We start from the raw sequence: 26,384 nt of genomic DNA, 5'->3' as shown, positions 1-26,384 counted from the left end.
CCGGAAATCTAAGAGTTAACCTTCTCTTCTTGACTCCCAAACTCAGTCCATAACCAAGTCCTGTCAGTGTTACTTCCTAAACATCTCTCCAGTTCATCCACTCTTGTTCTTCTCCAAACCATTCTCAGAAATGCTGTCAGAGTGATTTTCTGGAGCCCCAAACCTCATCATCATGGCCTCTTACAGCCCTCCTTGTGAAAACACTTGACTTGTTTCCCAGGGCTTCTATTATAAAGACCCAAATCCTTAAGTGGCCTGTCAGGTCTTCCATGATCTCTCATCACTTCTGTGTTCTCAGCACCTTGCACAGTGCGTTTCAAATAGCAGGAGTTCAATAAATAGCTTTCAGCCCTTGAGCTCTTAGAACCTCAATTTCTTTGCCTGCAAAAGGCCGGTAAATGATTCAATTATCTTTGCATTCTTTTCCTCTTCTAAAATTCTACAACTTTCACGTGTTCTAGGGTAGAACTATAAAACCAAGTGGAAAAATGATAAATACATCATGTTCTGATTTTCTCATTCCCAAAATCTTACTGGTTTCCTCTAAAAGCTAGCCGATGTATCTTCTTTCTCTAAGGAAGGTGGAGTTCTTTGTAATGACCTTGCCTATCCTTTATGATGGTATTACCTGTGAGAATGCTCCCTCTGTCTGATGTGACCTGTGAAAGGAAATCTAGATCATATCCCCATCACAGAATCTCCCAGGACTCCTGTAACCCCTTTCCTCACTACGGATGAGCTCTCTACTTAGTATGTGTCCTTCTCCAGCCTTCATATCCCAGATTCAGTAACAGATTGCAATATCTACACAGATATTGCTGATCTCTGCAAGTTACTTCAGACCACGCATACCTAGGGATAACTGCTGGGTTTCAAACTTGCCGAGGATGGCTCCCTTGGAAAGCTAGTGCATACTACCTTGAAGCCCAGAGGTGCCTGATGGCCCACACCATCCTGCTTTCCAGCAGCTTTAGGGTCATTTCCTGTATGTCTTCTCTTATTTTCTGTTACCAGTCATCCTACAGCTGTTCATCCCCCTCCCTCTTGGTTGTCACCCTCCGAATCAGCTTCACCTTTATAACAAACTCCTAACTAGCCTTACTGCATCTAGAACCTCCTCTCTCCAATTCACTACTATTGGGTACACTTTAACAACACTGGCCTTAATTTATCAGTGTCCCATACAGATACTTTTATTTTTAATTTTGCCATAAGATAAAGATGAAACTCTCTAATCTGGCATGAAAAGCGTTCCATTTTCTGGCTCTTAAGTATTCAGATCTTCCTTCCATTACTTTTCCAGCACAACCTTCTACGCTAGTCAACCATCTTTTGAAAAATATCCTAGTCACTGTCATCTCTGTCTGGGTCAGCAATGACTCCATTTTGCTAAATCATGGACTAGGGAAGAATTGGAAAATAGTAAAATTTTAAAATGCAAGGATGGCAAAGAGTGTAATCTTTGTTTTTGTTTCTCAGTCCTTGTTCTAAAAGAACTCACCAGCAGCACTGAGTCAGGTGATCACTCTCTCCCTCTCCTCCTTGAAGCCCGTCACTTGGCTAACAGCCCGCCACAGTCCCTTGGTTTTCTTTCTACCTCACTTCACTGTTAGCGTGTTCACTTTATCTTCCTGACCTCCTAACATTTAAGCTCTCAGTTCTGTCCTTGGACCCCTCTTTTCCTGTTTACACTCACTCCCTTGGTGACATTGTCCAGTTTCAGGGCTTATAATACTTTTATTCAACTGAACTCTAGAGTCATATACCCAATTGCCTACTCAGCCTCACCAATTCAATGTCTTCGAGAACCTCAAATTTCACAGGTCCAAAACCAAGTTTTAATAGTCAGTGTCCCCCACCCCCTCCTCACACAGAACATGCTCCACCGTCTTCCTTATCAGAAAAGGCCAACTCCATACTTAGCTCAGGCTCAAAACCTTGAAATGAACCTTAATTCCTCTCCTTCTCTCATACCACATTAAATCCATCTGCAAATCCTGTTGGCTCTACCTTCAACCATATACAGAATGTGATTTTTCACCACTTTCCTGGTCATCATCACGTCTCACTTTCTTTACTTGGCTTTCAGGAGACAATAACCTCCTAACTAATTTCTCTGCCTCCTTGACTCTACTGCATCCCTTACAGTCTATTTGTAAAACAGCCAAAATAATACTTTAAAAATGGAAGTCAGATGTCACACCTCTGTTCAAAACCTTATCTCACATAGAGAACAAACCCGTCTCTCAAATGTCCCTACGTGATCAGGCTCCCCATTCTTTCCCGATCTCCTCCTCTAGCACCTTTCTGTCATTTTCTTTCTTGTTGCCTCAGCTGCAGCCCCAGTGGCCTCCAGGAGCGTGACAAGAGTGCCTTCTCCTTCCCTCTACCCCTCCCCTGCCCCCAAGGATCTTTTATGATCCCTCTTCCTGTAAATGCTCGGCTAGATTTCTACACAGTTTGTGCCCTCACCTCCCTTAAATCTTTTCTCAAATGATGCCTTTTCAAAGAGGCCTTCTCTGACCGCCTTATCTAAAACTGCAATCCTACTTCGACTTCCTAACTCCTTCCCTGCCTTATTTTTATTGATTACACTCTTTGCCATCCTTGCATTTTAAAATTTTACTATTTTCCAATTCTTCCCTAGTCCATGAGATCAGGGATTTTTGTCTCTTTTGCCTACTGTTGAATCCCTAGTGTCTTCAACAGTCCCCGGCACACCGTAGACACTCAATAAACAAATACTGGATGAGCGGATCTCTTCACCTTTGTTCACACTAGCCTCATCACTGAAATCTCTGCTTTTTAAATTGTACTAATCTTTCAGAACCTGATGCTTGGGTTAGGGAAGGTAAAGAACAGCACAGAGAAAGAAATATAACCCCAAGACAGATAACAGTAAGGGAGCACAGCACACAGCTGTTTTAAAACAGTTTGAGTCTCTAGACCAGATAAAGTATATTCCTTGGGGCTGAAAGAACTTTCAGATGTGCCGAGAGCCAAGGCAAGGAAAATTAGAGCAAGTGTGGAGAAGACTAGAGATTGGATAATGTACTGACTTTCAAAAAGAAGAAAAATGATTCCTTAACCTAAAGAATAATATTCTAGAATACAATATTAAATGGAAAGTTTGTGAACAGTGAGGAAAATATATGGAGATCCTTAGAGACCTAGAAGGATTTCAGTAAAAATTAGCTCAAACCACCATGATTTCATTTTTTGATAAGATTACTAAATTGGAAGGCTGGAGAATGGCCATGAACATAATATACCCAGATTTTAAGGGAGATTAACAAAATCTCCCGTGATTCCATTATAGATAAAATGGTGAAATGTTGGCTACGTCATTGTAGTGTTCAGTTTGTTCCCAATTAATGGAAAAGATATTTCACAACTAATGAGTAAAGACTTGATGAGTAAGGAAGAGTTAGACTTTGGGTTTTGAACATTTCACTCTGATGAGGCAGAAGGCATAGCTATCATGTATATCCTCCAGAGGAAGCTGGGAGGGATGACAAATGGAAAAAAAAATGTCAAGATTCAGGATAATCTCATAGGTTCATGGTGGCTTTTTAATGGTTTTTAAAAGATGTGTCCAACTAATTTAATAGGGCAAACTCAACATAGATTTAGGTTCAAATAGGCTTTTCTATTAGTATCAAGGATAAGGGAAGATCTGAATTGGTTTTAGATGATTACCAGTTCAATAGGAACAGTGGGATGTTTCCTCAACAGAAAGTCAATACCAAGTCTGGACATGCTCTACCCAAAGTTGAGCATTTCTACTGTACCCTGCCCTGATCCGACCGTATCTGAAGTTGTGTGCCCAATGGAAGCTCAGCTAGATGTCAAGAGGTGTTTCCGCAAAACTCAACTAAGGAAGAGCTGAAAACAAATTAGCACTTTATCCTGCGTAATAGATTACAGAGAGACTGTAAAGATTTCTAAACTCCTCAAAAGGACTGCATAAGATACTCCAGGGTAGCGAGGCGCTGTTAAGGACAGAGCCATTCACCAGCGTGATCCGTTACTCTGGAAGCCAGCGCGTACACCAGGGCTCCAGGCAGGTGGAGAGGGCCGGGAGTCTCGGCCGAAGGATATTCTGGAAAACTTGCTAGGAGTCCCGGGAGCTCCCGAGGGCAGGGCCTGACCTCTCCCCGCGCCCTCTGACCCTCGGGGATTGGCTCTCTGGCGGGGACACGCGGGCCCAGGCCCGCGCTGGACACACCCAGGCGCCGCCTCCGCAGAGTGCGGCCGCGCGCTCCCTGAGCTCGGACGGCGGGCCCCGAGGCCGCGCCCGCGCCGCAACAGTAACAGCCCCCGGGACCGCCGGCCGCTGGGCGTGGCCTGGCCAGGCTTGGCGCGCGCCCCGGGGCGCGGAGAGTCTGCCTGCCAACCGATGGCGTCATGGGCACCGACCCGAGACCGGCGCCACTCGCCCCGCCCCCGCTGCGGACCCGAAAGAGCAGGAGCTTTGCTTGCCCCATTTCAGACCCGCCCCGGGGAGCCCTTCATGGTCCCACAAGATGTCTCAACTCTCCAGTTTCGAAAGGGCCTCCATATTTCTCCACTGTTGCAGAGCCCCGGACCCTCCCGGGGGTCGACACACCACCCCTTAGTGAGCACCCCTCAATCCCAGTCCACTCAGCGCCCACGTTCCTTCACCTGTAGAAGGCCGTGTTGACCCTCTTTTCGCTAGGGAAGCCCAGCATCCCGCAGACCACGTGGCTGTTCTGGGCGCTCCAGCCTTTGTCACACAGTTGCGACCAGCCGTCGGGAAGCCTGACTTCGACCAGTCCCTCGGTCACTGGCAGGGGCCGCCTGCCCCGCCCCACGGCCGGTCGAAGTCGCACCTCCTCCACTTGCAGGTGCTGTTCTACCTGGGATGGGACCACAAGCAGAGGAAGGAGAATCAGTAGCGCCTTTTACATGTCCTCCCAACCTCATGGACCCTGATCATGTGCTTGCTGTAAAGCCCGTGGGGAGTAGGGGCTGCCACAGGGCTGGGAGGCATGCCTGCTGTCTGTGATGAACTGACTCTCCTGGGCCACGAGAGTGGAAGGAAGGGCACGTGCTCTGAGAGGCGATTGAGGGTGCTGAGGAGGTTGGGGAAGGAGCGCCCAAGGCGGCCCCAGCATGAGAGAGCAGTTCACAGAGGAAGTGGCATGGAAGCAGTAGGAGAGATTAGGAAGGGAGATGTTCCAGGAGAGCAGGGACACCTGAAAGGAGGGAGAGCAAGGGATGCCCTGGGGACCAGGGATGAAGCTGGAGAGGCTCACGCCAGGCTTAGTAACTTGAATGCCAATGCTAAAACAAACCTGGGCTTTAATACGTCTAGCTCTATCCTTTGTCCCCACCCCCTAAGCCTTCCACCAACCCAAATTAGCCTGCGGGGCATAGGGGATCCCCTACCTTCTAGTACCCACTCTAACCACATATAACCACCCTGGTCATCCTGGGTGGTGTGTGTGTGTGTGTGTGTGTGTGTGTGTGTGTGTGTGAACGGCAGACCTCAATGACATTCGAATCTGAGAAGCCGGGGAGGCGCTGGTCCTTGCAGATGACTCCAGCATCCTCATCGTGGGTACAGTCACTGTTCCCCCAGCCCCGGGAGGCACATTCAGTCACACTCTGCTCAGTCCCACTGCAGCTCAGGTTGTCCAGCCAGATGCGGCCTGTGGAGCAAGAGATGGGGGGATAGAGAGGCTTGTGGAGGCAGGACGGAGGAGGGAGGGAGGTGATGGGGATTTGGGGAGAGTGAGCATACAGGCCTTGCATCTGGCCATGATGATCCCATTTTTCTGGTAAGATAATGGGTGTGCAAGAGACAGAACACCCTGGGAGTTAAAGGGAGCACAGGATTGATGGGGGGTCAGGGGTGATCTGGGGGATACTCAAGAAGTTGGTACAGTGAATAAAAAATCAAGAGTCAACACTGAATTTCTGATCAGTCCTGACCTATTCAGTAATAACTACAACTTATTGAGTACCTGTTGTGTGTTAGGCACTCTGCCATGTATACATATATATGATTATTCTTAGACCTGCCACCATTTTACATAAAGAAATTGGGGTTCAGAGAAGTTAAGTAACTTGCCTAAGACCACACAGCCAATACACGGGGACTTAGGGGTTTAAGCCATTTGTGAGACTTGGAAATCTAAGATCTTTTCACCTCAGCCTCACTTTCTCCCATGGGCCTGCCCTGTCTGTGCTGCCACATTGCTCCTTGTTTTTCTCTCTCCCTGGACCACACTGAAATGAGTATCTGACTTCTCAGAGTTGGATGGACGCAATCCACATGGGATTCCACCCCATGTGACTCGTCTGTCCCAGCCAATGGCAGGGACCCATCATGCACATCCTGACAGGACTTACCCAGCTTTTGCTGGGATGCCTACTTCCTGCCCCACCAGGCCACTGGAACCATCATAGAAGTCCTAGTGACTCTTTGTGACTTTCCCCACCAGGTCTGATTCAGTCCTTTGCTGCCATCCAGAAAACTCCCTCAGCCAAATGACTGTCCTCATATTTGAAGACAACCTTCGGGTAAACGCTATCCAAAGCTTTTTCTTTTCATACCAAACACCCCTGGTTTCTTCAGCTATTCCATCTTGAAACTTGGCTTCCAATCTTTCACATCTGGGCAGCTCTCCTCTGAAAGCATTTCCATTTTCTACTGTCTCTCTTAAATGTGGCACCTACAAGGGACACTTTATTCCAGAAGTGGTCCAGCCAGTGGGGAGTGGGGGATGCGCTGCAGACTGCACCGGCTTCTGTCCGTCAATCCTTCTGTGGGCTCATACAATGTAAGCACTTTCAGGTCTCAGAATTCCTCCTAAGCCCCTACTACCCACATTCATTCTTGTCTTAAGAGTTTATACTTGTTAGTTCCAAGAAAGCTTAGTTCTAAGAAAACTTAGTTCCAGCTTGCTGGTTTCAGCTCTTGCCTACAATCTGATTTTGTCAGCTGCAGTATCTGTGATGCCTTCTGGTTTGGGACATCCAGACATCATTTATCTGCTCTCAGCTTTCCATCAAACCAACTGTGCTTTACTTGTACAGGGCTCACCTGTATCAGGGCTGTCCTTGCATGTGTCTTTGTGGAATCATGCGTTTGCCGAAGAAAGGCACCTAGAGATCGCCTAGTCATTTTGCACATAGGGCATCTGAAGATCAGAGAAGGCATGGACCAGCCTAAGGTCACGTAGGTCTGAGAACTGACTCTCAACCATGGCTCTACTTGACACTGGCTGTTTCTGGTGTCCTGGCTCCCTGCACCTGGCCTGGTGTTCCCTCTCCCTGCCTTAAGGCAATACCTACGCCACGCATGGAGCTTTGCTCACCTGTTCCAGGGCCGTATTTGGCACTGTGGGTCCAGCCTGTGGCCTCCGTGAAGCCCAGCTCCCGGCAGAGGACATGGGCAGCCTGAAGGGTGAAGTCGTCATCGCAGATGGTGCCCCACTCGCCAGCTCGCTGGATCTCCACGCGGCCCTCGAAGGGCTTCCTGGGGAAGCCGGCCAGCCGGAACCGCAGCCCCTGGCTGCCAGCCCTGTCCTCGGGGGTCGTGGCCGGGGATGGAGACCCCAGGCAGGAGCTGCACAGCAGGGACAACAGCAGCCCCCATGGGCTCCATGGGCGGGTTCTGACATGTCGCATGGCAGGGAAGGCCTGGGGGCCCCAGAGAGAGAGAGTGTGTGAGAGAAAGCGAGACCAAGCCGGGCCTGCGTCCCAGAGAGTTCAGGAGAGGAAGAGAACCCCGAAAAGGACAGAGACAGAGACCGTGTGAGAGAAAGCCAGGGACCCAGGGACTAAGTGAGAAAGAAACACAAACTCAGTAAGAGCAGAAACAGAGCCCGAGAGGCGCAGACTAGGGAGGGGGGAGAGAGAGGGAGACAGACACAGAGATAGAGAGGCTCTCCCTCACCATCAGCTGTTCTGCCTCACAAGGACCTTTCCTAGCTCTGTCATCATCACCTCCATTATCCCCACCCACCGCTCTAAGAGACCCAAAGTTCAAAAGACCGTGATTAGAGACCAAGAGGCAGAGAATGGTTGAGAGAAAGAGATAGAGACTGAGCCAGAGGGAGACCCAGACAGGATGTGAGAGGAAGGGAAACTGTGGGAACAAAAGGGGAGCAAACAGAAAGAGACAGCAGAGAGAGACAATGTGGAAGACGGATAGAAGGGGACCGTGAGAGAGCCAGTGCACAGAGCAATGGAGAGATGCAGGCAACAGGTGGGGAGAGGGCCTGGCAGGAGCCAAGGAGGGGTGGCGGCAGGAACCCAGATGATTCCATTCAGCCAGTCAGACAGAGGACAGACAGCTACTGATTGTGGAGAGAAGCAGGCCAGGGGGCTTAGGAGCCCCTCAGATCTTAGGTTCTGTGATTGGGAGCCAAGCCCAGAGTCCTGTCTGGGCAGATTCCACGGCGGAGCCGGCAGAGACCAGGACGCATGGAGAACCCCCCGCACACCCTACCCAGCACACAGGCTCTCACATGCCCTGCAGGGTCAAGGGGCCCAGGAGGGCCAGGCCTCAAGCTGGGAGGGGGAATGGGGTGGGGTTGTCCAAACCTCCTGCCAACACTGCCATCGCTGTCACTGGGCAACCGGAGGCCAGGGCACCAATCAGCTCCTCAGCCAAGGCCTTCCCTCTGTCTGGGACTGAGAACAGCCCCTCTCCAGCAACGGCCCCTGAACATGCTTTCCCCAACTCAGACAAACAACACAACAGGACAGCTTTGTTCTGGGGACATTTTGGCTTGGGGGCCCAGGGGTAGGGCCTCACAGAGGAGCCTCCAGGCTTAGGGCCCTGGCCGCTGCCCTATTTGGAACACCCTGCAGACCCCCCACCCGCCAAATATCTGCCTCCTCACTCCACTCTTCTTGTGTCTCTCTTTTTTTAAACAATGATAAAACCCTCTGTTGGTTGGTTCTCCTCGACCCCATCCTGCATCACCCCTTTTCCGTGGTCCCTCCACCATCCTCTCCATCCGAAACTCCCCTTCCTCCCGCGGCAGCGTGACTCCCCCTACCTTTGGCTGAGCGGAGCTCTAGGGGCTGGGAGAAGAGTCCAGGTCCTGGAGATCAGTCCTAGGACTTCCCAAAAAAATGCTCGGCCAGGGGAGACTGGACCCCCCCTCTCTCCCCCCTCTCCGTTCGTCCCTCCCACGTCCCCTTGAGCCCTCCCACATTCCGCCTTCTCCTTCCATTCCTCCCTGGCCAGTTCCCTCCTCTTCTCCTTTTGGTCCTCCCCTCCCCCGTGGAGCTGGCCGCGGCCGCGGCCGCTCCACCTCCCCCAACCCCCCACCGCCGACCCTCCCCCGGCCTGCTTAATGAAGCTTTCTTTTCCCGCGGGTTGGAGGCCGGGCAGCTGCGGTCAGGGAGCTGGACTCGCAAGAGGCCACGGGGCCGCGGACCGGCCTGGGCGGCGGCCCCTGAATCGGCGGGAGGCCGCGGCTCAGCTCCGGGCTCCGGGAAGCCTTCCAGTCCCCAGCCCCCAGCCCTTCCCCCACGTCCCGGACTCCGCGGAGTGTAAACAGCCAGACCCCTGCCGGGCTAGGGGCGGGTCCGGTCAGGGGAACTGAGGCGATGAAGGCCCGCAGAGTCCCTCCGGTGCCCCACGGTGCCCACTGGCATTTTTCGGGGTGACGTCACGGCCTTCACTCTGATGTCACGTTGAGCATATGACGTCCTACACAGCCCATAAGGCCAGGCGCCAGAGCCCTCTGGCCGAAACCTCGAGGTTTCTCCTGGTGGAGCCACTTGTGCGCGTCCCAGGGCTGTGGCGGGAGTCTGAAGGTGGTGAACCGCCCAACTAGCTGGGGACCCCTTCCCTTTTCCTTTTGCGGCTCTCCTTGCTCCACCTTCGCGGGCCGCGGAGGCCGGGGGAGGGGCGGGAACGCCTCCAGTGGCGCGGCCCCGCCCCCGCCCCGCCTCTAGCCCGCAGGGTCAGGAAGCGCGGAAGGAAGCGCCGGGGGCCATGGACGGAGCTGTGATGGAAGGGCCGCTCTTTTTGCAAAGTCAGCGTTTCGGTACCAAGGTAGTCGGGGGCAGGGGTTGCGGAACCCCATCAGACTTAGGAGTGGGCTGTAGAGCCCAGAGGGAGGGAGGGAGGGGGTGGCAGCGGGTTGGAGCGCGGGCCGGGAGCTGAAGAACCCTATGACGTTCCCGCGAAGTTGATTGCACGCTCCGGAGAAGGTCCGCTGGCCTCGCGGTACGCCCTCTCTGGTCCTGCGGAGACGGAGCTGCATTCTTCTCGGGGAATTTCGCCCCCGGCCGGGAAGCTGCAGACCCGAAATCGGCCTGCGCCGGTGCTCGCCCACTCCCTTCCCAGCGTCTCGCTCTCTCTTCCCAGAGGTGGAGGAAGACCTGGGCGGTACTCTATCCTGCCAGTCCCCACGGCGTAGCGCGGCTCGAGTTCTTTGACCACAAGGGGTCGAGCTCCGGAGGGGGCCGAGGGGGCTCGCGCCGCCTGGACTGCAAGGTGATCCGTCTGGCGGAGTGTGTGAGCGTGGTCCCCGTGGCGGTGGAGAGCCCCCCAGAGCCTGGCGCCGCAGCTTTCCGCCTGGACACCGCGCAGCGCTCCCACCTGTTGGCGGCGGACGCGCCGTCCAGCGCCGCCTGGGTGCAAACACTGTGCCGAAATGCCTTTCCGGTGAGCGGGCCGGGGCTGCCCGCGAGGGGCTAGGGCGAAACGCACTGGGCCCAGGAGGCGACTCGAGGTGGGGGCGGTTACAGCAGCAGAGGGCCTGGGCTGGCTCGGACCCTGGCAGCACTGGTGAGGGAATTGCAGGGTCCTCGATACTCTCTCTCCTTACCCCAGAAAGGCAGCTGGGCTCTGGCGCCTGCGGAGAACCCACCCAAGCTTTCTGCCCTGGAGATGCTGGAGAACTCGCTGTATAGCCCCACCTGGGAAGGTAGACGCCTGAGCCTGGGCAGGGATGGGGTGGAAAGGAAGGGTGTCCCTAGGAAGGGAGTGATTAAAGGGTCAGGGACCATGGGGAAGTAGGAAGCTCCTGAAGTTTCCAAGTGAGTGCTTGGATAACCTGTCCCCACCTACCCAGCGCCTTCACCTAGCAGTCTGGCCGGGTGCCAATCTAATTGTGTATTCCTTCCAGGATCCCAGTTCTGGGTAACAGTGCAGAGGACGGAAGCCGCTGAGCGCTGTGGCCTGCATGGCTCCTATGTGCTGAGGGTGGAGGCTGAGAGGCTGACTCTCCTGACCGTAGGGGCCCAGAGTCAGATACTGGAGCCACTCCTTTTCTGGCCTTACACTCTGTTGCGCCGCTATGGCCGGGACAAGGTGCGGGGGGCTGTCAGGGAACCCCGACTTCCTGGGTTGGGGTAGCTGTGGGGTGGGTGGGGTGGGGCAGGACAGGAAGGTGGGAAGCTCTGTCCTCTGGATAACCCTTCCTTGCTCAGCCTGTGGCCGCACCTCCCTCCCCAGGTAGTCTTTTCTTTGTAGATCCTCTATACTAGGCCAGGCCCTGGGACTCATCTCCTTTCATGGCTCCTGGTAATGTGTTTTCCTCCACACCTTCTTCAGGTCATGTTCTCTTTTGAGGCTGGTCGCCGCTGCCCTTCAGGCCCTGGAACCTTCACCTTCCAGACGGCACAGGGGAATGACATCTTTCAGGCGGTTGAGACTGCTATTCACCGGCAGAAGGTCCAGGGAAAGGATGGTCAAGGGCAGGATAGTCTCAAAGCCGATTCCCAGGAAGGAGAAGTGGCAGAGGGAAAGTTGACATCCCTGCCTGGCCCTCAGGAGCTCCCGGGCAGCCCTCCCACCCTGTATGCTGAACCCTTAGACTCCTTGCGCATTCCTCCAGGCCCTTCCCAGGATTCCCTATACTCAGACCCCCAGGACAGCACCCCTGCTCGGGCAGGGGAGGGAGTACAGTTCAAGAAACCTCTTTATTGCGGCTTGTACGAGCATGTGCAGCAGCAGTTGCTGAAGGCCAAGCTGACGGACCCCAAAGAAGACCCCATCTATGATGAACCTGAGGGCCTGGCCCCAGCTGCTCTCCGGGGCCTTTACGACCTGCCTCAGGAGCCCAAGGATGCCTGGTGGTGCCAGGCTCGGGTGAAGGAGGAGGGCTATGAGCTCCCCTACAACCCTGCCACTGATGACTATGCTGTGCCACCTCCTCGGAGCACAAAGCCCCTCCCAGCTCCCAAGCCCCGGGGCTTGGCCTTCCCTGAATCCAGAGCTCTAACTGGTGGTGGCAGCAAAGGCCACAGCTCAGACACTGCCCTGTACAGCCAGGTCCAGAAAAGCAATGCCTCAGGGAGCTGGGACTGTGAGCTGTCTAGAGGAGGGGCTGACAGGACCGGGGTCAAGTCCGAGGGCTCCACATGAGAGGTAGGGCAAGGTTGAGGTTGCTGATAGGGCTACCACGGGGAGGTGGCACCGGGATCAAAGAAATCTATTAGAACCTGCAGAAACCAGAGGGTTGGAGAATCCTGTGTAAGCCAGTCCAGGGGACCTGGGAGGGATCAGGGGAATCAAGGGAAGGATGATCAATCTCAAGACGTCCTGGAAGTGGGACAGATGGCAGGGGTGAGGGATGGGACCTGGGAGAGACCAGCACCCCCAAGTCAACCTCCCCAAAGGAATGGACAGCTGCCGGACCAGGTCTATGAAAAGGGGTGCTTGGTTTGAGTTGGTGCAGTTTGAGGGGCCTGCATGGAGGCTCTAGGGTGATGCCGGACTGTGCCTGGATCCTCACCCCTGCATTGTTCTTTGCCAGAGATCTAGATTTCAAGAAGTTTATTCTCATTAAAGTCAGCTTGGGTTTAAGAGGTCTATGTGTGTGAATAGTCACAGAAGGGACACGGTGTGCTGGGTGGGTGTGGAGGGGGTCAGGAGAATGTATGGGGGGCCACAGAAGGAGGAAGGGGTCCCAGGGAGGTGAGTTGAGCATTGTGGTGGGTGAGAGCCTCGGTGGTCCAGTCAGGCCCACTTGGGCTTGAGCCTGTCTCTGGGACACTGGGTGAGTTGTATAACATCTGTAACCCTCAGTTTCCCTCAATGCCCCTTTGTAAAATGGGAAAACCCAACAACAGGGTCTACTTCACAGGGTTGTTTGTGTGAAAGGAGTTAAGTTTCTCAAGTACTTAGTGCAGTCTGAAGCACCGATTAAGCATTTTATAAATGGTAGTTATTCCATGGATGGAGAGGGCCAACAGAAAGGTGGACAGGCATGGGGAGAGAATAGGAAGGCAATAGGTCTTTTTCACACCATCTTTTCCTCCTGCTCTCAGCTATATGACACCACCTGCCCCAACACACACAAATACACATGTGCGTGCACATATACACACGCACACAAGCGCATGCACGCACACACACTTTACCTATAGGTACTCAAGCACCAACCATTTTTCTGTTTGAAGGTCGAAGGGAACTGCTGTATGGTGGGTGTAGTGGGAAGAGCATAGGCTTCGGAATGAGGCTTAAATTTCAATGTACTTATTTTTCATGAGCTCTGCAAACCTTGTCCTTGTCTCCTGAGGTCCAGTTTCCCAAAGGTGACCTGACCTCATCTATCTGCTTACAGGGAACTACAAGGAGAAATTCAGGGAATGCTCTTAACAATAGTGGAGATTTACTGGGTATTTAATCTTCATCTGTGCTAATGATATCAAATGATCCAAAAGAAATGAACTCCTGCTTGGAGAAGGAAAAAGTTCAGGTGTGTCTCTTCTAGGCCTGAGTGGCGGGGGCCGGGGCGGTAGCAGAACTGAAGACAGAGGAGGGGAAGGCTCTGTTTCCCAGTCACCTGGAGCTCACAGAGGCTCAGGTGGACAGAAGGCAAGTCTGACCATGGAAAGCCATTCACCGCATGAGCCTTCGTATGGATGTGGTTGAGCAGGGCAGCCGGGCTCTGGCGCTGGGGACTCAGGGCCCCCAGGGATACTCTTCCTCTTTCTCCTCCCCCACTTCCTCCTTGGAAGGCCAGAAGAGGGCTTCTGAGGAAGATTTGCTGGCTGCTGGCATCTGGGGGGCTCTGCCAGGGGTTGGAGTCACAGGCAGGGGGGCCACTGTGGCTCGAACTCGGTTTGTCTGTAACTGCCCAGCCTGCAAAGAACGCAAGCCGACCCCTCTGGAGCCCAGGCCACGGTTGCTGACCTCCTGTCCTGTTCCTGGGTTCTCCTACCCTCACTCCCTCCTGTGTTCCATCCCTTGAGCCCTAGCCTCAAGGCCCAGGGCAGCGGAGTCCCCTGGGCTCGCCCCCACAGTGCCCGCTCCCGGCCGAGTGTCCCTCCTCGGTTAGGTTGCGCACCAGCTAACTTGTGGAGGGCTCTTCTCCCATCTCTAGAGGGACTGCAGTTTGGAAAGATCTTTCTTTTATAACTTCGGCTAAGGCAAAGCAGGAGTTTCTAAAGTTCTGTTACTGAGAAACTAGGAAAAGATTAATAGGGACAAAGGGAAATATTATAGACTATGAATTTCATAAAAATAACTCCACTCTCAATTCCTTTTCTCTCTTTAACTCTTATTGCTAAAACCCTGACTCCAGTTGACTAACCCTGGTCAGCCTCCTTTTCCTCATCTGTACAATGAGCATTAACACTTACCTTGCAGGGACGCTGTGAGGATTAAATGAGAAAGACATATGTGAAAGCACTTGTCACAAAACCTGGCAAATGGCTGGTGTTCAGTAAATGCTAATTTCCTTCCCTTTGGACATTTCTTTTTCCACCTTCCATTTAGCCTCTTCTTTAAACAGAAGTTGTGGTCTCGGTGCTGTCAGTTTGCTTAGTGGGACAATGGTTTGTTAAATGACTAATGAGTTAAGTGCTACAGTTAAGATACCAAAACATTATCATATGTAAATACCCAGTGCCCAGGCAGAGAAGCATCCCTACTGGGCAGGGGTTGTAACTTCCTTTGTCTAGGGCAAAGTGCTGGTCTTTTTCTTCTTCCGCTGTTGGCTTGGTTCTCCCCTCCACGGGGCGGGGGGGGGGGGGGGGGGTGGCACAGAACCGAGGGCAGTGGGCTACTCCCTTGACTTTGGGGAGAGGGGAGTTGAGGATGGGGTAGGAGGGCTCTCTCTGGGTGTAATGGGGAAGAAGAAGAGTAGGGAGTAGGGAGAGTACCTTTCTCAGGGCCCGGCTCTCCCAGCTTGGGTGGAGCCGGCCCTGAGGCTTGATAAAGGTGTTGCTCAGATGTGAGTACAGGTGGCTCCAAGCCTGCAAGGGGTTGTAGATGGGCTCTAGTTCCAGGCTGTCCAGCACGCTCTGATGAAGAGAGAAGAGGAGGCTTACCCAAGGAACTTGAGGTCACAGAACACAAGATGTCAGGCAGAAAACTTGGAGTGTGAGAGGCTGGAGGAGGTGTGAAGACCCAGCGCTTCACTGAAGACTGAAATAGATGTGGGTCCCATTGGGTGTCCTGGCCCCCAGATCTGAGTGCTTGTGATGATGTACGGTTCTGGCAAGAGTATAACAAGTAGGTGCAACCTTGAGTGGTTAGGGACGTGGAATAGGCTGGCCCCAAAAAGTGTGTCATGGAATTCTGAGAGGGGCTGGAATGCTGTGAGGGTTACAAGGGATCCACTGTGCATGGCTGTGAGGGAGGGGGTGTCCAAGGCCTGGGGGTGCTCACAGTACGCTGGTCGAGTACACTGAGTTCTCTGCCTGGCCTGTGAGGTGAGCATAGCCTGAGGACACACAAGCACAGCATTCCTGAGCAGTCAGGTTTTCCGGCCACAATATCCTGTGCCAGGAACCACTGGCCCCGAAGTGAGACATTGAGCGAGCCATGGCCACTTGTGCCCACCTCTCTCCGTATGCCCATGGCCGCCAAGGCAAGAACACAATCCCAGGCTCTGTCCTCTCTGCACATAAGCCAGTGATCCAGCAGTGATGTGGTTCCAGTTCTCCCTGCCCAGAGCCCCTCCTCCTGCCCTCAGCCAGGGGAGACTGGCAGAGGAAATCCAGAATCCAGATCCAAGGAAGAGAGGAGGAGGAGGGGGAGGAGCGGGAGAAGGGAGAGAAAATGGCCAGCAGCGCAGTTCCCTCTGTTGGCTGGGAGTCTCATTTTGAAGCCCTTCCTATCCTGGATGCCTACATTGGCTACCTTTTCCTCAACAAACAAAAATAGATGCATACAAACAGGTACCCACATCTGCACACACACAATGCAGAGAAAGACCTGTGGTAACACACCATCACACAGACACACATTACTGACCTTCCACCACCTTTTTGGCACAACCACTTCTCCCTCTGCTTCCCAGTCCTTTCCCCCACAGGCTTGCTGCTCTCCCTCATCCCTTTCTCCAACTCCCAACTCTCCTCTCCCTCTGTCTGTCCCATGATATCTGAGCTCCACGTGCCTCCACAATCTTAAGGCTGTCATCAGGTGGGTTCTCAGGCAGCAGGGGGAAGGGGCTGGGCAGCATCAGTTCCCGAGTGGCCACTGCCTTCACCAGCAGAGTAGGGGAGCGTGATGGCACAATCACATAGAAGGTGTTGGCAGGCTGTCTCAGGCTGTGTCCTCCGCTCAGGGGCTCCCCTTTGGCCAACAGCAGCCATTCTCTTTTCTGAAACAAGGACATATATAAATGCTGGTTCACCTTCAGTCTTTGGCATGTTTTAAAGATCAATCCCCATCAAGACTTCCCCAAGTTTCTCTGGACGTGTCAGGGAGGCCCAAACCATTTTACTCTGGCCTGGGAGAGAGGGACTTCCTGCTTGAGTTGCTAGTGCCCCAAGGTACCCCTCTTCCTCTCAGCTTGGAGTTGTACACAAAAGTGTTAACAATGCACAGACAAGAGATGCCCTTTAACCTGAAGTAGGTGTTCACCCCAGAGATGGTGGTAAATGTAGAATTTTGAGAATTATAATTCTTAAAAAAACAAGAGTCTTGAAACAGAGACTTGTGTTGTGAAAATTCAAGTCTTATTTTGAGGGTGAAAAAAATCTGGTTGTATTGCATAACTGAGATCAGAGTGGGCTGGCTAGGGAATATCCCTGGAACACCCAGAAAGGGTTTAAGAAGGTGGTCAAAGTCACCGGCCAAGCGAGAGGAGGAGGAGGGAGCAGGGAGAGAAAAGCTTAGGTATGAGTAGGTGCATGGGGGACAGGGCCCTTGAGATCAACTCAGTCCATCACGGGACAAAAAGAAGGGTCAGAATTCTTATACCTGGCACAAACATAACAGCCTCCCTGTTACAGAAGATGAAAGAAAGCATATTAGTTCTACCCCATTCTTAACTTATACAAAAAGTTGGAAGAAATGATATGAGAGGAAAGGCAGACAGAAGAAAAAAGATGTTAGGGGATAAAGGAACATCAGTGTCTTGTGGAAGACAAGTGGAAAGTGACACAGTGAAGAACAAGAAAAGCCTTGCTGTAACATTACTGTTATACCCCAGGGGGAATGTGCTGGGGTGGAGGTGGTGTGGAAGGTTCTGGATACTTAAAAGCAGTGTCATCACTTTGTGCAGCACAGAACTCTGAGGAGGTCTGGTAGGCTGGGCAGGTAGTAGGTACCTTCAGAAGTTTATGCTTTCTTAACACTTTGCTTATATTTGGTAATGTGCTGTCTTCTTGAAAAACGGATCCAAAATGCGATTGGAAGTCTACCTGATCCTTCTCAAATTCATTAAATTGTAACTAGATGATGTAGAAATCATGGTGTGTTTTTGTGTGTGGGGAGATTTGCCCCTGCTCTGAGGACATGGCCTCTTTAAGCCTGGAAGGGATGTTCTCTGGAAGGGATAAGTAGCAAGTGGTGGGGCATTCCATTTCAACTGGCTCAAATAACTTCTGATGTGGATCAGTTTGGATTATTACAATTATTTAATCTTCTATTTTTACGCTGGTTTATGCATTGTTTGTAAGTTTATTAAGAATGTATTGAGTGCCTGTTATGTCCCAAGCACTAGACATGAGTATATAAAAATTCATTAGACATATTCCTTGCCCCTTGAGAGCTTATAATATAGTAAAGGGAAGGTTTGTAAATTAATGTTAGTCCAGTATTTAGGATGACCAATTCTTCTGGTTTGCCCATTTTTAGTACTGAAAGTCTTACATCCCAGGAAACCCCTCGGTCATGGGCGAATGGGGGTGGTTGGTCACCCTTCTAAGACTCCACAGAGAATAGAAAATCTTGCCACTGTGGCAAGTCCCTGGGGGGCTAAACTATGGCAATGGACATTTTCTGGACTTTTTTTTTTTTTAAAGATTTTATTTAGTTATTTGAGAGAGAGAATAAGATAGAGAGAAAGCACGAAAGGGGGGAGTCAGAGGGAGAAGCAGACTCCCTGCTGAGCAGGGAGCCGGTGCGGGACTTGATCCCAGGACTCCAGGATCATGACCCAAGCCGAAGGCAGTCGCTCAACCAACTGAGCCACCCAGGCTCCCTGGACTTTTTTTTTTTAAGCAATGTGACATTTCTTACACCTCGGTGTTATGGAATAAGTTCATGACTGCTATATTGTGGGGTTACTAAGAAATCTGAATGTTGCACACAGAAAAAGTATGATCCCTAGAATTTATGCCTATGGATTTTGAGACAATAGCTAAGTTTCTATTAGAGAAATAGTATGCAGGATTGAATGAAGCCTCTCAAAAGTAACTCCTGATGTGTGGAATATCAGAGGACTGGCAAGAGATCGAGTTGAAAGGATTTTACAGAATGCTTTAGAACCTCTGGGCTGGTTTACAGAGAGGTAAGCAGAAGGCTCTGGAAGGAAGAGAGGCAAATGCACTTGTTAGAGTTTGATAAATATATTAATCTGTAATTCCCAGGAACATTTGGGGAAAGTGAGAGATAGGGAAGTTGAATTTTAAGGTCCTTATTTTGGACTCTGAATTTCTAACCCTTTCCTATCTGGATAGTGATTAATGGCACTAGAGATCTGAAGTCCAGGATCCAAGCTTGAACATGTTACCCAGGTCATGGGTTGACTTGTAGGTACAGGCAGTTGTACCTGTGATGGAAATGTTTAGCTGCCAGGGCAGGTATACGAGGCTGCGAAAAGACATGGAGATGTCACAGAACACTAGCTTTTGGGGTCTTCAAATCGAACAATGCTTAATGATGGCAGATGACAAAATCTGTTTTTGCTAATTCTATTTTTTAAGATTTTATTTTTAAGAGGTGCCTGGGTGGCTCAGTCGTTAAGTGTCTGCCTTCGGCCCGGGTCATGATCCCAGGGTCCTGGGATCAAGCCCCGCATCCGGCTCTCTGCTCCGCGGGAAGCCTGCTTCTCCCTCTCCCACTCCCCCTGCTTGTGTTCCCTCTCCTGCTGTCTCTCTATCAAATAAATAAAAAGAAATAAGATGAAATCTTTTAAAAAATATTTTATTTTTAAGTAATCTCTACACCCAACATGGGGCCTGAACTCACAACCCCAAGATCAAGAGTCACATGCTGTACCGACTGAGCCAGCCAGGTGCCCCTTTGCTAATTCTAAAATAAGGAGAATGAGTTAGATGCTGAATTTACCAGAAAGCAGGTAAAAATGTATCTGTATTTGTTGTGTTTGCTACAGAAGGTGCTAGGGAGCTTAGATTTTAGAAGGTGGGGACTGATTATGTTTAGAACAGGTATGGACAGGGGCAGAGTTGAAGGGCATGCCATATTCCAAGCTCATTCTCCCCTACCTCTGCCCTAACTTCTAATTCCTAAAGCTGGGAAAGAAGGCGCGGTAACCACTGTTGGTTGACCAGCTACTACCCTCCCTTCCCCTCTCCCTTCTCTCTACACATTTTTCAGTTTTTCAGTGATTGGTCTGGGGTGACATGTGACCTAGATTTAAATGATGAGACATAAGCAGAAGTTGCTGTGTGAGACTTCTGGAAAAACTTTGTAATATGATGGCAGGCTTTTTGCCTCTTGACTGTACTCCTTTTCCCTAGGATAGGGCTTGGTCTTAAGGCACGATAGGCCCAGGAGGAACAGGCATAAGGATGGAGTACATTTGCTATGGGGGCTGCAGTGGAAAAAGGCAAAGATCCTGATCAGTCTCAGAACTGTCTGTCCCCACATTTCTTGTTATATCAGAAAAATAAACTCGTACTTAAGTTAGAGTTGGGTTGGTCTGTTAGTTGCAGCCAAAGGGGTCCTTTACAGATAGCAAAGGAAAGGAAGAGGGTATAGCTAATGGGGAGACAGAAGTAGAAAGGACAAGTTTAATGACACTGATACAGGCCTTGCCAGGATGGATGGGAATTTATTATAGCAGGTAAAATCTTTTAATCTCACCAAACTGGCACTTCCTTGGTCTGCCATCAATATGATGTCCTGGGACCAAATTCAGCAATTAGTTTTTGGGAAGTCAAAAGTTATACATGGATTTGACTGCATGGGAGGTTGGTACCCCTAGCCCCCTACGTTGTTCAAGGATCAACTATATATATCACAACCATGTGGGATTTATCCCAGGAATGCAAGGTTGGTTTAATACCCAAAACTCAAACAATGTAATACACCATGTTTCTAGAATAAAGGACAAAAACTACATAATCATCTCAATGCATGCAGAAAAAGCATTTGATAAAATCCAAAACCCTTTCATGAACAAATGAGAAACAGAGTGGAACTTAACCTGACAAAGAGCTCTACAAAATCCCACAGCTAACATTATAAGTGGTGATGAAAGACCAGATGCTTTGCCCCTGAAGTCAGGAACAAGACAAAGATGTCTGCTCTTGCCAATTCTATTCAACATTGTACTGGAGGTGTATTGAAGACCAGAGGGCCATTTTCCACATTTTCTGGACTATTAGGGCTCTAGGATTTTAAGTATGAGTCAGGGAGAGGCGCTCATAAAGACTGGGTGTGTCAACATTCTAGTTCTTGGGGATTAATATTTTCTAAACTTGGGTTAGAAAAAAATACAATATGACATTTCTCACATCAGAATGCTAAGGTACACCCTCATACCCTTTACCACTGCTGTGAAGGTCAAGATATATGTGAGAACCAGGTACATGGGTGGGTAAAGGGCAAAAAAATGAGTGGGGGCAGGCTGTGGTGGGGGCAGGAATAGCTTCCTAGTGAAGGTATTTAAGCAGAATCTGGAAAAAATGGGTAGATACTTGTCAGGTAGAGGCAAAAGAAAGGAAGAAGCATGAAAAAAAATGTACGGAGGTGTGGAACAGTTTGGCATATTTGGGGTACATTTAGCAATTTATTAGTGTGACTGGAATAAAGAATGGAAGGGGCATGGTAAAAGGTGAAGCAAGAGAAACAGACAAGGCTGGGTCACAAGAAGCCCAAAGATTCCATGTTAGCCTGCTGTCTGTTCTAGCATCTGTCTGTTTCCCCTGCAGCCCAACACTCTAACTTCATTCTGTTTTTTTTTTTTTTTTTAATAGCTCCTGACCTGCTATCACCCCACTCTCAGCTTGGATTCTTGTTCTTGACTCTTTGCCTAATGTAACCAAGGACTTTCCATTTCCCCACCCAACCAGGTCATTGCCTATGTAGTTACTCTCCTGCTGGACACATCCTGGCTTGAATTCTGTCACTCCTGTGACCAATTAGGGCAGACATGGCCTGTAAAGCTCTGGAATGTGTCTCAAGAGACTCTGACATTTTAAGTAGGAAATTGAAAGACCTAGGTGGTATTTTCATTTCTTTTTCTAGTTCATACAGACATGACTTTGTAAGAGAAATGAGGATGTGGAAAGTGAGTCATTAGCTACATAACTGGGACTACACAGTAGGATTTGGTAATTGAAATTATGTGTTCCTGGTGATGGATAAATTCATCTCATAAATACTTAGAAAAATTAATTTTATTTATTTATTTATTTATTTATTCATTCATTCATTCATTCATTCATTCATTCTCTACCACATTCCACAAAGCAGTTATGCCAGTTTAGAAAAATGCAACAATACAAAAAAGATAAAATACACAAGGGATTGGACAAAGGAAAAATAAGGGCAATAAAAGAGCCAAGATTAGGTAAGCTCAGAGAAATGCAAACCACCCACTTTTGCTAAAAGGGAGCTCCACAGCTTTTCCTGATAAAAGTGTTTGAGAAGTTATCTTATGGATCCTTACTGAGGAGTGGATGTATTTCAGAGAACTCCTGCAATCAAAATGATAATGAACTTCATATGGTTATAGAGTGGTTAAGAGTTTGGGTCCTGGAGTCAACCTTTCTGGATTCCATCCTTGCTCTACCATTTACTAGCTGTGTAATCTTGGAAAACTATTTAACCTCTCTGGGCCTCAATTTCTTCATTTGTAAAGAAAAAAGATAATTATTCCTACTTCAACAGATGGTTATGGAGATTATATAAATTAATATTTGTGAAGTCTTTAGAACTGCTTCAGGCAAATAATAGGCACCATGAAGTGTTAACTTTTTTAACAAAAATATATTGAATAATTATTAGATAATATTTACTAAATTTTGTGAAATTAAAAGTAATGTATAATTCTTAGATATAGATCTATAAAAGTTCCAGAGAATGAAGTAAAAACACATTGTTCTCTTGTGGTCTGGATTGATCTAAGAGTGAAATTTATGGGAATGGATGGATGGCACACATCTTTCAGGAAGGGCCAGGGAATGGGTTTATCAAGAGCCTTGCTTATCTGATGAAGTGATATTCTTCTGAGGAAAAGGAAGTAAAATACTCAAATAAAACAAAATAATCTATGAAGAGGATGGAAAGATATAACAGTCAATTCTCACATAAGAATATCAGGGGATGGAACTACATTTAAGGCTGTAGTCGACTAAGATTTAGAGCATGTATAAAGTGTAATTAGAAAATTTACACAACATTTATAGTTGATGAGGACTGGTGGGCTAAGGATTAGAATTTAATTATGGCAGTGTGGATTTTGTTCAGAAGAACTACTATAAAAGAAGGGGGCAGAGAAAGAGACAGCATTGAATGAACTGAGCTATGCTTATAGTTGTAAGGAAACCCAGGAACCTGAAAATGAGAACTTGGTGGAGCCAGCCAACTGGCTGTACCAGAAAATGTATTACAGGCTGTCTAGCTGAATAAGGGGTGTGAAGTGGGGGATGAATGAACATTAAATAAGCATCTCCTTCTACATCTGAGTGGGATGGAATGGCCAGAGGCACACTGGTTCTCTTGCCTAGAACTAGAAAAGCTGGAATATACAGAAACCATTTGTCTGAAGGCAGTGAGGAGGTGCTGAGACAATGAAAATGAGAGGTAGCTAAGTTTCTGGAGAGGGAAGAATCCAGAGAGATGAGGAAATTACTGCAACTGCTTTTACCCTGAGGGTGCACGTTGATTCTGAGTTGGAGGGAGAGCAGGTGGGAGCTGAGAATCTAGGATTTGCATACGCTGAGGCACTTGCAAGGGAACAGAGAAACCAGCAGATCTTTTGGTGGAGACCAGCCAGGGGTGGGGTGGGTGCTCAAACCAATTTTTCACTCAGCACATTTACCAAATATGGGGGCTACATGGAGCAGGAGGCAAAAACGCCTAAGAGAAAGTCTTTAGAAGCAGTGTATTTTAACAGACTTGGGATAGAGTGATTAGAGTTGGGGTTGTCGAAGGGAAGGGGATGCACATAATATACCAGGTTTCAGGGGAAAATCCTGGAAGGCCAGGAGCAAACCCGGGGCAGATGGAGCCTTAGTAGGACTGCAGTCCAGCCTGGACTCAGTACAGCTTCTGAGTAGAATAAGATGATGTGCCATCACTCTATCTGCATAATGCAGGTAAGGATGGACCCTCTCTAGAGGAATACCAACTGGAGCCTCCGCGATTTATTTAGACACACTGAACATCTTTCATTAGAATATTACCAGGTGCACCAAAAGACAGGACCACATGTCTGAAAATCAGAAGAAAAAAAGAGAGCAAAAAAAAAAAAAAAGCCACAGGTGATCCAGGTATTGGGATCGGCATACAAGAACTTTAAAATAGCTATGATTAGTATGTTCAAGAAAATAGGTGAAAAAGGGACATGTGAGTGGCTTAGTCAGTTAAGTGTCTGCCTTGGACTCAGGTCATGATCCCACATTGGGGATTCTGAGTCCCACATTGGGCTCCTTGCTCAGCAGGGAGCCTGCTTCTCCCTCTGTCTGCCGCTTCCCTGCTTATGCTCTCTCTCTCTGACAAATAAATAAATAAAATCTTTAAAAAAAATAGGTGAAAAAATGGAGAATATCTCCAGAGAATTAGAATCTATTAAAAAAAAGAAACAAATGTAAATCATAGAACTGCTAACCAACCACCACATGCAAATCATATGCCAGACATAAGCTAGGTGCTTTAAACTTGCAATATTATTTAATCATCTTAAAAACTATGAGATATATCCTGTTGTCTCTATTTAACATGTGACAGGGACAAGAGTTACTAATGTGTGTCTGTCATGCACCTTCTCCCCTTTTTTCATTCTCCCCCACTCTACTTCTACTCACAAAAGGAGAAGCCTTGTGAATTCTATTCCTGGATGTTTTAAATAGGAAGAGAGAGACAGGACCTGAGGGGGAGGCAGACTATGTTAGAGGGATTAAGCCAATCTATAGAATATGTATATAGCTGATAGATGGAAGAAGGTAGAGGAACAGGGACTGGTGATGTAGACAGAGTTTTATTTGCGTGCGTGCGTGCGTGCGTGTGTGTGTGTGTGTGTATGTGTGAAAGGCTCTTGGAATAGCTCCTGGTTAGACATAATTGAGGAGTGAAGGAAGAATATTTGAGAAATGTCATTGTGGGTTATGAACTATTTCCTCTTTGGTGTTCTTTGAAAGTACAAATAAATTTTAAAATTACTTTTTGGCCTCTGGATAGTGCTTCTTTGTGTACCATTTATGCAGAGATTAGCCAAATGGGGCCACTAGGTTTGTTAAGGTTTCAAATAAATGAATATACTGTTGCATAGAGAGGTTAAATATGTTACCTGAATTCACACAGTTGGGAAATAATGAAGCTGTCAGGAACCTAGCGCCATCTGATTCTGAAGCCCATGCTTTTCATGGGCAATACAATCTACGTTTTACCACAATAGATTAGAAAGCTTCCTTGCCTTGACTCCCCAACAAGAGAGGTAACAAAGGGAGAATTTCTACTCTGAACTTAACTTTGATTAAGGCTGAGAAATTAGTTGGTAAAATGGAAAAATGGTAGAAATGCCAGGAAGAGGCAATCCTGTTATCCTGGAGTCTGGGTAGTCAGACTTATATCATAGACTTTAACCCAAATCATAAGATCATATATTTGAAAAACTAATAAGAAATATTCTTTTCCCTAAAAAGAAAATAGACCACACAAAGGTCTAATGATAAATAAAGGGATCCAGAAAGACCTCATTGCAGAAGTACCATTTGAGCTGAGTTTTTCAGGATGGGGGAGGGTTTGAACATATGGTGAGAGAGGAGAAGGGACAATATGAACAAAGGTTCAAAGGTGTGGCAATTTAAAGTTTGTATATTAATTTGGCTGGACTCTATGGTGCGTGAAAGGGAATGATGGGAGATGGACTAGAGTCTGAATACCGGCTAAAGAATATGGACTTTAAAGTATAATCAATTATAAGCCACAAAATATCTTTAAGCTGAAGAGTGGCAGGATCAGTGCTGTGTCTCAAGAAGATTAAACTGGTGGCAGTATATAAAATGGACTGGGAAGGGAAACACTAAAGGCACTGAGACAAGAGATTATTGCAACATTACAGGGAAGAGGTAAACAGACTCTGAACTAGGATGGTGATGATAAGAATGGAGAGGAGAAAAACATGCAGCAGATGCTACGGGGAGAGAACAGGCAAGGCTTACGTCGCTGGGTATTGGCACCTCCGAAAAACATGTGGCAGTCAGGGGAGTGCTTCAGGAAGATTAACGGCGTCTAACAAACAGGGCAAATTAGAAGAGGGAGGGATTGGAGGTAGGGAAACTAGTTAGGAGTTTACTGAAGAAGCCTTGGTGAGAATAAACAGTGGGGACAGAAAGGAAAGGACAGTTACAACTCATGAGAAGAAAACTGATATGACTTAGTGATGAAGTAGGTGTAAAGGACAAGAAGGCTGGAGGTCACTGAGGTTTCAAGCCTGGGTGAGCAGACAATGGTGGCACTGCTATTAACAGAAAGACAGAAGTCAGAATGGGAAGTTAGCTGGAGGGAAAACATCACAGTAAGAAACAAGACTAGAGTTACACAGGGAGCTGAGGACATCAGATTCTAAAAGAACATATGAAAAAGGTATAAGAAAGACTAGAAAACTAAGGAGTTAGAGAAGTGCTGAAAACTTGTAAATATAGGATCAGAGAGGTTCAAACTCTAAATAAGGTCTTGTCACATAGTAGGTACTGGAGAAAGATTTGTTGTTGAATGCAACAGAAGAGGCTTGTGGGGACTTCTCCCCTCTATAACACACTGCCTTTTAGGATTTTTGCTGCTTGGATAT

General features: G+C 48.7%; 2 protein-coding genes across 14 annotated transcripts in view; one reads left to right on the top strand and one right to left on the bottom strand.

Moving 5' to 3' along the window:
* LOXL3 (lysyl oxidase like 3) overlaps positions 1-26,384 on the bottom strand; it is a 92,350-nt gene that overhangs the window by 8,592 nt on the left and 57,374 nt on the right. For 5 of the 8 annotated variants that reach the window (XM_027620490.2, XM_027620489.2, XM_027620491.2 and 2 more), the window contains 5 exons: positions 16,350-16,556; positions 15,109-15,249; positions 7,347-7,671; positions 5,512-5,675; positions 4,666-4,880 (listed from right to left, as the gene is read on the bottom strand). In XM_027620490.2, the coding sequence (XP_027476291.1) occupies positions 4,666-4,880; positions 5,512-5,675; positions 7,347-7,671; positions 15,109-15,249; positions 16,350-16,556 (1,052 nt within the window). Of the gene's footprint in view, positions 1-4,665; positions 4,881-5,511; positions 5,676-7,346; positions 7,672-9,038; positions 9,214-12,900; positions 14,087-14,586; positions 14,599-15,108; positions 15,250-16,349; positions 16,557-26,384 lie in introns of those variants that run through there. The other 3 variants (XM_027620495.2, XM_027620496.2, XM_027620497.2) reach the window with 3 other exon arrangements.
* Positions 9,885-12,807, top strand: DOK1 (docking protein 1). 6 transcript variants are annotated; one of them, XM_027620507.1, is made up of 5 exons: positions 9,885-10,045; positions 10,361-10,660; positions 10,829-10,922; positions 11,124-11,308; positions 11,552-12,807. In XM_027620507.1, the coding sequence occupies exons 1-5, from the start codon at positions 9,986-9,988 to the stop codon at positions 12,362-12,364; spliced, it is 1,452 nt and encodes a 483-aa protein (XP_027476308.1). In that variant the 5' UTR covers positions 9,885-9,985; the 3' UTR covers positions 12,365-12,807. The 6 variants fall into 6 exon arrangements, with proteins under 6 accessions (XP_027476308.1, XP_027476309.1, XP_027476310.1 ...); XM_027620508.1 differs by lacking the exon at positions 11,124-11,308 and having other exon boundaries at positions 10,833-10,922; XM_027620512.1 differs by lacking the exon at positions 11,124-11,308 and having other exon boundaries at positions 9,887-10,045; positions 11,552-11,696.

The sequence above is a fragment of the Zalophus californianus genome, chromosome 8 (genome assembly GCF_009762305.2).
Source record: "Zalophus californianus isolate mZalCal1 chromosome 8, mZalCal1.pri.v2, whole genome shotgun sequence".
In the NCBI taxonomy this organism is placed as follows: domain Eukaryota; kingdom Metazoa; phylum Chordata; class Mammalia; order Carnivora; family Otariidae; genus Zalophus; species Zalophus californianus.
Note: the sequence above shows the minus strand (reverse complement) of the source record. Positions and strands in the feature narration are given on the sequence as shown.